Source organism: Merops nubicus, unplaced genomic scaffold (assembly GCF_000691845.1).
Source record: "Merops nubicus isolate BGI_N331 unplaced genomic scaffold, ASM69184v1 scaffold9205, whole genome shotgun sequence".
In the NCBI taxonomy this organism is placed as follows: Eukaryota; Metazoa; Chordata; class Aves; order Coraciiformes; family Meropidae; genus Merops; species Merops nubicus.
Genome location: NW_008608939.1, coordinates 14,638 through 27,772, shown reverse-complemented (window position 1 = coordinate 27,772; position 13,135 = coordinate 14,638). Strand labels below are relative to the sequence as shown.

Here is a 13,135-nt window from a genome sequence, read left to right as displayed (position 1 = left end):
CTTGCCTTTTTTTTTTTCTTTCCCTATTCTGCCTTTGTTTCTGTCCAGTCTGTTTCCTATATTCTTTTTTTAGGCTTTGTTTTGTATTTTTTTTCCCCTGAATTATTTCTCAGTTTTTACTGCTTTGTTTGCTTACTATTTTTGCACAAAGAGTTCCCATTGCTTTAGACCTATTAATTCAAGCTTTGATGACATCTCATTAAGTTTAATGCAAGCCATAGGAATTTACAAATGTGAGTTGTCATATTAGGCTATCTGCAAGCTTACTGAAGACCTCTACATTTCAAAGAGTTTTTCTTGCTATTAAAATGACTAGACTTTGGGTTTTTTTGTTTCCTTAGACAACTGTCCAGATTCTGTGAAATTTGGTTGACTGGATGGGTTTGTTGCCATCTCTGTTACAAGGCTTTGCCTTTTGTGTCCCATCCTGGCTGTTAATAGTTACAACTTTGAGTGACAAAGCTGGTTTCAAATACATTTTTTCTTAATTTAACAGTGTTCAGAGGTGTAAGAGTTTGCTTAGGAGCTTTAAGAGAAGCACAGAGCTGTACCAGAAATCAGATCAGGGCCCAGGATTAGATTTTTCCTTCCTCACAAGGAGTGTGTTACCCCAGTGGTCCTGAGCAGAAGGGCTTGCAGAGTCATAAAGCTTGCTTGTAGTCTATCTTGTGGCCAGTTCTGAGTTCTGAACAGGACTACCTGTTGCAGAAGTGGAAGAGAATGGTCTTCTGCTCTTCTGCATCATTCTGGAGGCATTTAATAGCAAATACTCCAGTTGTTTTGTATTCAAGTAAAAGGATTTTCCACTTGAGCTGAGTTTGGTTGAGTAGTCCTGTGTTCCTAAGCATGTTTGGGAAGCATGCTAGTCTAGTTCCTCCTACATAGTTTTGAATAGTGTGCAGAAAAAGCAAGTTCACTTACTTATAACAGCAGCTTGGGCATTAATACTCAAACCCAGCTTTTTAAGGCTGAAATGAGAACACAACACAGGAAAAAAGAACCTGCTCAGAAATTCATGATGTACATTTGAATAATGAAAAAAAACACTGCTAATGTCACTTATTATCTCAAAAGAGAAGCTGAGTGACCAGCACCTAATTCTTAGGAGCACTTGGCAACAGCAGGAGATGTAAATAGCCCTGGTGTTTGTGTGAGTGAGTGATGTGTAACCTGGGCTTGAAAAAATTGTAAAGAAACTAAGAAGAATGGACTTTGTCTGTATTACAGTAGCTCTTAAAACACCCAATAATAAATTCAGTACTCAAAAAATGGGTCTGACCCTCCGGTGAGGACCTGTCAGGAGCATCTGTCGGGTTCCAGTTGCTGGGGTAGCTACAGCAGAAGTGTGATGACCGTGGAGAATTTCCAGTGTGGTGTCTTACAGAGGAGGTCTCTGCTTTGTTCCCTCTTCCCAATTCAGATGCAGACTTAGGGCGCTGTCTTGCAGCAGATGGGCTCTATCTTTATACAACTAATTCAGTGGGCAGAGGAATCAGCAAATTAGGCTCTGGATTGCATGGTACTCTGCGGTAAGTGACAGCTGAGCACTTGCTGTTCTGCAGATCTGGTTGGTTTGTTCATTTTAAAGTTATTGTTTTGGTAAACCTCTCTCAGATGTTAGGTTAAACAACACTAGAGCATATTTTGTGTTTTCATTAAATGATATTTCAATGTTTTGGGTTTCTGATCTGAAATTCTCCCCGCGGATGGTTTCTCTAGAACTGTAGAATAATTTAGGCTGGAAGGGACCTTTGGAGGCTGTTCAGTCCAACCTCCTGCAAAGAGGTGCACTAACAGAATAGCTACTATTTTAGATTGTATTTCACTTTAATACCTAGTAAGTCAGTTCACTCTTTGCCAAGAAGGATATACTATAGACTCATTTTGTGGCCATTTAATTTATAGTTGTACAATTGCTGAATTTGTGTGTGTTTTCTAATTATGTCATTCATTATATAAATGATTAGTGGGGATGTGACTCACTCACTGTAGCTTCTTCCTTCTTTATTGCCTGAGAGTCATCAGGCTTCACATGCTCCAAGTCTTTTACAGTAGAAATTCCTGCTTTGCACTGATTTGAATTTAGGTTCAGTCAAAGTTCAAAACTGTGGTTGTGAGATGTTCTTAGAAAAAACATAAAATGAGCACAGGGTTGTAAAGATTATTTTAATGTACTGCTTTTTTTTTTGCCAGAGGTTTTGTGTACTGCCGTAACGAGGAGCTGGAGGCTGGGTGGGTTGCTTTTGGCAACAGCAAACTTCTTCATCGGCCTGTCTCCTTTGATAATAAGCCTCACTCCCTTTTCCAGGTTGTGGATCAGCATACCCTTCAGGTAAAAGAGCAGCTCATGGCAGAGTTAGAGGAGTGTAAGAAGACATTCTTAATTAATCGCAGTCATTTCTAGCTTGAATTAGTTTTATCTTTGAAGCTTCTTCTTTTTACTTTGTGAAACTGCCTTTTATAATCAGTTGTTGAAAGCATTGTGTGATGGAATGTGAGTTATGTTGTAGGTATTACTGTTTCCATGAATCAGTGTGGCATGTATATGTGTGCATGTTTATATACACATATATATGCATCTGCAGACATGCTGTACTATATTACAGTAGTTTTGTAAGAGCTAGAATGTAGCATGGAGATGTTATAAAAGAATCAAACAATGGCAAAATGGACTTTGACTTCAATGGAAAATACAGTCACCCTGAACAGCTCATTATTCTTCTACTGTAACAAAATTCAGGTGTTGTTTCTGATCTAATTGTGTTTTGTAGATAAACAACTGTCATCCTTTGTAAAAAAAAAAAAAAAAAAAGGATAGTTTATTTACTTTGACTTTTTTTTCCTGCTGTGGTTTTAAGGATGGATACACACATTTAGGTCCAGTGTTTCCTGAAACTGAGAATATTTGGAATCCCCTTTTCTTCCAGAGGTTAAAGGGATGTTTCAGAGAAGCTGCAGAAAGTAGATAACTCTTTAGCAAGCTTCTTTATGGTGCTGTGGGTATGCCCTTAGTGATTAGAGAGGAAATGATCCTTTTATTTCTGGATATGTTAAATGTTTAGATATCTAAGCTATTTTGTACACAGTAGCTCCATTTGGCAAACCTTACAGAACAGCTCTTCGTAACAGAGAAATGTTGTAGTACTATTAGGTCCAATATTAAGCCTCTTATGGACTAACTGCACTTGGTCTTTTTTTGTTTATTTATTTTTAAGTACACTGTTAATGCTCATAAGAACAGACTTCAAAATAAGAACTGTTAAGATGCTTTCCTTCTTGTAGGTATGTCAAATAATCCCAATGCCAGTAAATCACTTCCCAGTTGGCAGTACTATGACCACGGTGCATCTTTCTTCAGATGGTACATATTTCTACTGGATTTGGTCTCCTGCAAGCCTCAATGAGAAAACACCAAAAGGCCACTCTGTCTTTATGGATATTTTTGAACTTATAGTAAGCAAATTACATTTTTTTTTCTTTGACTCTGGATTTGGTAGTGTAACTACTGCCTAACAAAATATCAGCATTTTCAAATCAAGATATTAAGTTTGAGTATGGATACGTGTAATCTGAATAGCTGTTTGTAATGTGTTTATGGAATTGCTTTTAGCTGAACAGAAGGTGTATTGTTCAGCTCTATCTTCAGAGGACATACAACTACCATACTCCAGCAGGATGAATTGCCTTGTAACATAAAACATATTTTATTATAATTAGCAATTAAGTTTTATACTGGGACGGTCATTTAGGATTTTAAAGCATTGTTTGCTGTGGATCTGCTTCATTGTGTTGAAAGCCAATCAGGATCTGCAAGTCACAAACACAGTGGTTTTGCCTGTGCTGCATTTTATAGCCTAAAATGCTTTTATGCTGTGTGACAATTGTTAGTTTTAGTGTAAAAAAAAGTGCATTTCTACATACTGTCCAGAGAAATGTGTCAGTAGTTGGGACACCTGTTTCTCTCAATGGCCTGTCAGCTTACAGCACTTCCTAGATAGACCTCTAGTATTGATAATTGGAATGGTGCAAGGATTTGGCACTGGTGGAGTATTTTGGGTGCAGTGCCTGTATCTGCTCAGCAGTTGCTGCACTTGGTGGGGTGGTGGAGCTAGAAGACCTAGCCCATAGTAGTACAACTTCTGGAAAACACCTAAGGCTGTAAATTGGATCTTCATTAAGAGATGCATTAGTTAATATCATATCCCCTGAAGACTATGATCTAAGAAAATCATTGCTTACACTTTTTGGCAAATGGTTTGAAGGCCTCTTCTTAGAAAACTTGTCAGTGGAACATCATTAAGAACCTGTAGGGATTAAATAATGTAGAGTTCCATAAATAAACTTAAGATGATGACAAAACAGTTCTGTCTTTAAGGACAGACAGAATAGCAGATACATATAGAAGATATATTGAACCACAAAGTTGTGAACAAAACAAATATTAATCTGTCTAGCTCTTGTAACACCTTTTTTTTGCAAGAAATTCTGACCACAGCATGTAGGTTTGTATCCCTACCTGATATATTGTATTGTTCAATTTTCCTGCTCAGCTAAGGCAATCTGTCTCCTGTGGGTTTCAGTCTCTAAAAGTATTCTTTTCCTCTCTGTTTTAATAGGTAGAAAATGGCATATGTATAGCAAATCCTCTACAGGAACGAATTATATTGATGAGAAAAGAGGGTGAATCTGCCAAGAGTATAAACGAGATGCTCCTGAGCAGACTGTCCAGGTATAGAGCCTCCCCATCAGCAACACTGGCTGCTCTCACAGGCTCTACCATCTCCAATACACTGAAAGAGGACCAAGCAGGTCAGGAGGGGATTTACTGACTCTCAGTAATATTTTTCATGGTCTGTTGTTGTAACACATGTAGTTCTAGTAATTATTAACCTCTTAGGGCATGGTGGGGGAAAAAAAAGTGCAGTTTTTTTCCTCCAAATAAGTGTTTGAAATATATAAGTGTAATACTTGCTTAGTGCTGGATTTACAAGTTCCTTTGCTAAATTAAGCATTGATTGTGAGAAAAGTTTCAGAGTGAAAAGCAGGAAGAATACTTGTAGCCCCTCTTTTTTCCCCCTATTGTCAGTTGTGGGTTGGTTTATGCCCCATTTGGTCAAACTGGGAATTTCTCTGCTGGCAGTTCATTGAGCTTCTGATTATGTAAAAAAAATGGACTGCAGTTTAGAAAATGAAACTGTTGTTTCCCAGGTACATTCAGTGTTACAAATTGAAGGTAATTTTGCCTTTTTTGATGTAATTTGTACAGGGTTTGGGTATTCTTTCATGGGCTTGCTGAAACTAGCAAAGTTAATAGGGAATCTTGAATGAACAGCACTGATGGCTTTCAGGATGATCTGGAGCTTTGTTAGATTTATTTTAAGATAAGGTTTTATTCAGGTTATCTTGAATTACTTGTCTTCTTCCTCCATACATATGTGATTTTTCTTTCTTCAATGTCAAATAATTTCCATAAAAATAAATTATACAGGAAGTAGATGTGTTTACAGGGAAGCTGGCAGAGAGTTAAGCTGGAAGAGCTATTTTAAAGGCTGTGTTTTGCCAGTTAACAACTAGAGTGCTACAGCAGAAGTGGTTATTCTTGGATAATTCTTTAGTCACTGCTCAGAGAAGTGTTGATCAGCTGTGGCAGGAGCTAGATCATTCTGACTGGATACATTTCATGCAGTGCAGGAGAACTTAAAATAGTCAGTGCATAGTGAATTTTCAATGATGTCTTTACGTTGAAAGATTATTTGGCTCTAAGATCCTGCTTTCCATGTGTGTTTCAGCATACAAATCTTAAACCAGTTTTGTTTATACTTAAATTTTAGGCTTCTAGTTTCCCTGATTTGGCAAGGAGACATTGCTGACTTTTTAGAATGTTTTTATTCTCTTTAGTTAAATAACCTGTGAAACTTGTTTGTATCCTGGGGGCTGGTGGTCAGTGTGTGGGATTATGAAGCCACCTCTGTATACAACTTCTTACAGCAAGTTCTAAATGCTGCAGGATGTAGCTTAAAGGAAATTCCATAGATTTATTTGAAGCCCTGCATAGAAATCTGCTTTATTTGCTGCCTGTTATGAAGAAATGTATGTTTGTATTTCTGTATTTCTCTTTATTTCAGCGGCAAACACAAGCTGTGGGCTGCCACTGAAGATGTTGAGGAAGACTCCAATATACACCTGTGGAACATACCTGGTGATGTTGGTGCCACCCCCAGGTGGGTCAGGCAGTTCTGCAACACGCTCCCTTTTTGGAGGAACAAGTGCTTTGTCATCTTTAAAAAGTAAGTCAGCTACGTTCAGGACAGATTTGAAGTCCTTGGTTTTCCAAAATATAAGAAACTTCTCAGAAATTGATCAGAGCCTTTGTTTCTGTGTAGTTCTTGCTTCGAGCTTGGTGTTCAATATTTCGGATGGGCAGTTCACAAGCAGAGCAGATCTCATTGATGCTGCAGGAAGTTCACTTGGACGTGGTGCTTTAGTTCCAGGACTTGGTAAGAAGTAGATCTCTTTTTCTGGGAATATTTCAGAGCTAGATATATCCAACCTTTGGATTCTAAATAACCTGCCTGGACTTGAATTTGCAGTGAGAAGCTCTGCAGTTGGTGGGTTTAAGGTCTATGGGGAATTTTTGTAAATTTAACATTTTTAAAAGTTCAGAACTCCCTGAAGGAATTTCCAGTATCTTACTTTTGTAGTTTCAGCTGCAGAGAAGCTCAGGGAAGGTGTTTTCTGTAGCAGAAAAGAACCTTGAAAGAAGTATTTTTTTAATTGTTTATGCTGTAAGGTGCTACAAAGTTCTGAGTATCTTATCTCTGTACTGGAAGGTACATAAATGCATCTTAGCTGGAATGACATTGTAGGTATTTCTGATTTCTTTATCCCTTTATGACTGAAACTTCATGAGCATTTTCTTCAGGACTGTTTTTTTAAAATTATTTTTAACTTACTTGGTATAATAATCTTTTGACCAGTGTCTGTGCTACTTAAACACTGCATATCATTGCCAGTATTTTAATAAGCACTGGTTTTATGTTAGCTAAGAGAATATATTTCTTAAAAATGTTTGAGATAAATAATCTTAAGTAATAATGCATCCCAGAAGTTAAAAATAATTACATGTCAACCTGTTAGCTGCTGTTACTGGAGATTTACCTCAGTCATTTGAAACCTGTAGACAAACAGGTTATTTTTGATCTTGTACAGTAGAGGAATTTACTATACTTTAAAACAGTTGTGTCTCTAATCCACTCATCCTTCTTTTTTAGTTTGGACCTGCTTTGTAGGCTTTAAGCTTTCCAGGAGATGAGTCTCTAAGCTTAAAATTTTTAACAGTTGCACTGTGCAAACTCTCAGTTGTATTAAAGCTATTACATTTTTAACACAAGACTTTCTAAACAAGTTCTAGGGTGCTTAATTGTCAGTAGCTGTAGTAAAATAACTTTGAATTTTTTTTCCCCTCTCCTTTTTCTAGAAGTTACTGTGCTCTGATGCCAGATTCAGCTGGTTTTAGGTTATGCACTGTGGCAGTGTGTGATAAGTTTGTGGAGGAATAACACATGTTATGTACTTCCAGTTGCAAATAAGGAGCAGTGGAGAATTTACCTGAGACAGAGCTGTTGCACATGAAACATCAAAAGGGTTGTGAATTGGCTTCATTCCTAGAATCATTTAGGTTGGAAAACACCTTAAATACCATCAAGTCCAACCATGAACCTAATGGTTGGTCCTTACTCTTCTGTAAAGTCCACTGCTAAACTGTGTCCCTCAGCACCATATCAACATGACTTTTACTTCCTCCATTAAGAAATCTTTAATGTTTTTTATTCCAATGCATTGTTACTAAACTGCTGTCATCCACTGCTAAACTGTGTCCCTCAGCACCATATCAACATGACTTTTACTTCCTCCATTAAGAAATCTCCTTTAATGTTTTTTATTCCAAAGCATTGTTACTAAATTGCTGTCATGACAGGGATCTTTTGAAGCAAGTAACTTGGATTTGTGTCTGCTATAAAAATACTTCAATCGTGTTTTCTAACAAACTTTCTAAAATTTGAGGTGCAAAATATTTTCCTTTTCTTAGGTGCCTGTTATGATACTATGAATAACATGATATGGACATGCTCCAATGATTATATTGATCAGTGGTGTAATCCTGGGAACCAGGCATTCCACTGTGTCTGCCAGAGACTGGGTGTGAGTCACATCATTACAGAGCCCAAAGGTGAGGTAAACCTACAGGTCAGCACTTGATACAAACTGGAGGTGAAATGTGTGACTATGGCAGAATAAATACACAGAATCTACCTTTGGAAGGTTCCTGTTAGTTTTTCAGGAGTGAACTCAGCTTCTTTTTATAGATATTGGTCCTTGTCCTTTTTGCTCTTTCCTTTCTTAAAGGAGTGTTTGGAAGTTTCCAGATTCTTGCTACCTTCAGCACATTAAAAAAGCAATGTGGGCAATTTTTTTGTTTATCATGCAGGTGGCTGTCCTGAAGCTAGAGATGATGATATATTGGATTTTAGAAGCAAAAGCTGAAGCTATAGACTGTGTTTGTAGCATTTCAACTCCTTTCCTTCTTCCAGGGGATGCAACAACCACGAATGAGGTTATTAACCAGTTACTGCACCATGTTGGTGCCATGTGTATCCACCAACTCAACCTGCTTGCAGCCAGCAACAGTCTTCCCATAACAAATTTTCTGGGCAAGCAGCATCCAATTGAAGCACATCACCTCAGCAGTATTTGTGACATTATGGAAAAAGCAATGGTGAATGGAGATACTTGTATAATACGCTGCATCCTTGTTGTCTTTCAGGTAAAAGAGCATCTTAAATGTACTTCACAATAAGTACCTACCAAAAAACCTGTTGTTTTGAAAGGCAGACAACCACTTGATTTTATTAGTTTCTTTTTTTTCCTCTATTGCATTCAGTTTAATGGAACTTGACTCAACAATGGCTTTGCAGTATCTTATACATCCATTTAAGTGTCCTGATTTAACTGGAAGTGTAGTTGCCACCTGCACAGATTAAAATAAAATCCAGAGAGGTTACTTCTTTTCTATTTTTTTCCCCTCTTCTTTTAAAATCCAAGTTCAGTTTCTGACTCTAGGATTTCCAGTGACCTAGACAAATAGTTTGAGTAGCAGAATACAGAAAGAGTTAATATGAACTGTATCTAAGTTTTTAATTCTGTTGTTTAATTTTTCTTAGGTGGTTTTTAAATTTTTCTTCAGCCCACAAACTGAAAGAAACAGAGATATTGTTAGAAGGTCTGGTCTCTTACTTTGGCAGTTGCTGATGGCACCAAGGGATCAGATTTGCTCTGAAATTCAGAAGGAGGTTTGTCTAGCTATTAGGTAAATATCTGTTTTGTCCAATAAAACTTAACTTAAATGGTAGATTATTTTAAAAAGTTGTAACAGATGAATGTTCAAATTGTATTCAGCAGTTTAATTTTAAATTAATATAAAATTGAGGTTGACATAGTATGATAAAATTATTACAGTTTAGATCTGTGGAAGAAGCTAAATACAATGTGTCATGATGACAGTGAGATAACAAATAGTAACTACCTTCCATACTTCTTTTAATTTGTTGCTTTTCATTTGCTTTCTTTAGGTTTATTTTGTGCTTTTTTTTAATTATAATATAGCTGCTAAATTCAAAGAGAGTTTTCTGCATTCCAGCAATGACTCAAATGATTTTCAATTTTAGCCTTATATAGTTTATTGGTGTTCTGGAATAGGCAAAGCTGCTGCTGTCAGCTGTTATACCAGTGTTTCAAGTGACAATACTGAAATTCTCCTAAACAAGAAGGATGTAATGGGATGCAGGCTGAATAATACTTGAGGAGTGCTGTAAGACTGAAGGGGAAGACATGGGCAGTGTAATGAGACTGTCTTGAGAAAGTTAGGTTTCTGTTCAGAAAACAATGCCCACCCTTCTCCCAAAATAGGTCCCTGTGTCCCTGGGTTGGTACACCAGGTCATGAAACACTTAAAGCAGGTGGTTGCTTTAACTCCACACTGTATTAGCTGCTGCATCTCTTGAACCTGATGCTGTGTAATTTCCTTTCTCTGGATTGTCAAAACAGCAGAATGACTAAGTAGAGGGAGGTGAGCAAAAAGTGTGATTGCCTATCACAAAAAGGAGATAATGTGGATCTCAAGGACAAGGAATGCTGTCTCAAATGTCCTAAGTACAAAACCAATCTGCTTTCAAGTGGGAAGTGCCCCAAGGTTAAGAACAAAATCTTCTGAAGATCAAACTGCGTTTTTTTTGTGTGTGTGAATCGCAACATTTCGAATTTCAGTGGCTTTATGCAGCTCTGAGTGAAGAATAGCATATCCTCAGCATGATCATCTGGCATTTTCAGGGTGTTGCTTTTTGACAGGGAAAATTCTATCCTGTCAACTGTATGGACAGCTGTTCATTTCCCCCTTGTTTAACCCTCTATTCTTTAATGACCTGTAAAAAGAAGAAAAAAAATCAAAGGTGGGGATGAGATAATATCTCCTTCCTCCTGTTTTCTTACTGGGAGATTCTGATACCAATGGAAACCTGAAACTTAGCTTGCAATGCAACTTCTGATGTTTCTATCACAAGTTGGTCAGCATGAGCCAGAGGGAGGAAGGCTGCAATAATCTCTGCTCCCAGTGTGAAGCTGAAAAACGTACCAGTTTTCTTTTCTATGAGAGTGTTACTTAAAAAGAAAAGGGAAAAAGAAAGTCTGCATAATGATTTCCACATTTCAGACAGTCACAAAGTCCTTCTCAGTTATTGTCATCTTCTGTCTTGATGTGCTAATTCATGTAGAGAGGACAAAGTGCATGACAAGTTAGAAGGGAAAAATACCTCCACAAGAAGTATTTATGCAGAGATGTGTTGTTTCCCAAATGCTGCTTGTAGAATCTTCTGCATAGCTTCAAGACATACTTCTGTAAGGAGTCAGTCTTTAATAGTATAAAACTGTGACAGTGGTGACATCTTGATTAGTTCCTTGCATTTTCCATTGTTCTTATTGACCTGAACAATAAAATACAGTTGATCACAGGAGATTTCTGGAAAAAGCAGCTGCTTAGTTCATGACTAATACAAGTATTAAAATATGGAGGATGCCTTTTTAAGTTGGAAGAAGCTATTACACAGTGATTCTAAATGTTATGTCAGATAATAAGCTGAGATTCTGTGATGCCATTTTTTCACATGTCCATTGAAATTTTGTTCTCTTTTAAATGTGTTAAGTAATACATAGTTTTATTTTTTTCTTTAGCTCTGGTTTAAATATCCTGTATCCTGGAGAAGCAGAAATCAATAATTTATTGAAATTGGTCTTAACTGAAGGTGAGAATGCCTTATTGACATATGGCAGTGTGTTTTTTCTAGTTGAAAACCAAAAGTGAAAATACTTCTCAACCTCTGAAGGGAGAACAGTTCAGAATATTGAGGACTAGTCTGCTGTAATCCCATCTTATTCTAGGAAATGATGGAATGCTTCAAATTCTGAAGCTGCCTTCTGAAAGCTATGTGGTCAAGTGTATGCTAGTTGTAAAAAAGGAAAATCAGTCTCACTCAGGCAGATGTTTGAAATTGAAAAGGTTAAAAGTTCTCTTGTGTCATTATTAGTGATGTTTCTTGTCCAGGTTGTATTTTAGGGCACCTAGTTAGCAGTGTAGTGTTACTCACAGCAAGTTTTAGCAGCCTGTGATTCAACAGGGAATCATGTTACACTGCAAATACTGTAATTTCTGAGAAGTAGCATACCTTAAGGAAGATATCTGAGAAAATACAAATAAATTAATGCTGTAAAATGCTGCTGCAAAAGTTTTTTTGCTTTCCATTTTAGGAGAGAGGAATAGTGGTCTCTCTCAGCTTCGTGACGTTATCCTGACTAATTTAGCTGAACAGCTTCAGAACAACAGATTTGGAAGTGAAGATGATGATCATTATAGGTAAAAAGCAACAATATGTTTCCCCCCTCCCCACTGGTAACGTTTGTTTCTGTTATTTGCTTTAGGTAAACTTGCATAAAATTTTGCTGAAATTGGTTGTTACTTTACTGGCAGTGTGACCTGAAATACAGTCTTTTTGTCCACACTGGGTAGAATTTCATTAGGACAAGGGAGAGAGAGGTTTGATGTTTTAAAGGAAACTTTGGATGCTTCTGTACACAGACTTAGTTTTGGATGCCCTGCTACTTACCACGTGTATAGTAAATATAGATGGTAATTCAAAGTATGATATGATGCCATTGCTCTCCATACCACTGTGGTAGGAGACTTCTCAGCAGTGAAACTGTCAATCTCAAGGTCAAGTTGGGAGGAGTTGTTTGGGCTTTTGTTTTTTTAGGATTCACTACATTTAATAGGTTTATATCAGCAGAGTGCAGGAAATCACTGCTCATCTGTTGCATTGATTGTTGTTAAGCATCTCGGGCTTGCTCTTCTGTGTGCCTGAAGTTGCACAGGTCTTTGTTGTGGTTACAAATAATTTGTGGTACAGCTTGCCCAGAGTTTTGAGATGAGCTATATAAGATACAGCATAATTAGACTATTAACATTTTACATATTCCTTGCATTTTTTGAAGACTAAATGATGAGCTGTTGCACTACATTCTCAAGATCGTTGTACGAGAATCTTGTGTCTTAATCACCAAGTGCCAAACTGTATCTAAAGATGATTTTCAAAGGCTTCTTTCAACTGTGCCTGTAAGTAAAATGTATTTTGATAAAAGTATATTTGCCTTTGACTTCTTTGCCTCCTTAAATCCACAACCTTCACTGAGTATATATAAGTGAAACGTGTATAGTTGGGTGTCTTAACAAATACAGGAAAAGAATGTATTTTGGTTTATGCTATGCAGGGAAGGAAGAAAAATTTTGTACAGCAGAATAAATCATACAAAAATGCTAAAACAGATTTGTGTGTGGATATACTTTCCAGTTGCTGAAGTATCACTTTCAGTTTCAAGGTAGTTTGTATATCTCAATCTTCAAAGCATTGCAACAACTTAAAAAAACAAAGTCTTTCCATAGTTGTGTATAATGATTCACACAAGCAGGAAGGATTATCATTTACAGACAAAAATGAGTAAAAGTTGACATCATTTCATGGTAAAAGCATGT

General features: G+C 37.0%; 1 protein-coding gene across 1 annotated transcript in view; it reads left to right on the top strand.

The window, feature by feature from the left end:
* Positions 1–13,135, top strand: part of LOC103773076 (probable E3 ubiquitin-protein ligase HECTD4) — a gene marked incomplete at its 3' end in the record, with an annotated part of 31,992 nt that overhangs the window by 4,469 nt on the left and 14,388 nt on the right. The window contains exons 4-15 of the mRNA XM_008940430.1: positions 1,421–1,529; positions 2,194–2,332; positions 3,283–3,453; positions 4,617–4,809; positions 6,126–6,287; positions 6,384–6,497; positions 8,090–8,230; positions 8,592–8,824; positions 9,222–9,367; positions 11,284–11,354; positions 11,857–11,962; positions 12,598–12,718. Coding sequence (XP_008938678.1) covers positions 1,421–1,529; positions 2,194–2,332; positions 3,283–3,453; positions 4,617–4,809; positions 6,126–6,287; positions 6,384–6,497; positions 8,090–8,230; positions 8,592–8,824; positions 9,222–9,367; positions 11,284–11,354; positions 11,857–11,962; positions 12,598–12,718 — 1,706 coding nt within the window. The remainder of the gene's footprint in view (positions 1–1,420; positions 1,530–2,193; positions 2,333–3,282; positions 3,454–4,616; positions 4,810–6,125; positions 6,288–6,383; positions 6,498–8,089; positions 8,231–8,591; positions 8,825–9,221; positions 9,368–11,283; positions 11,355–11,856; positions 11,963–12,597; positions 12,719–13,135) is intronic.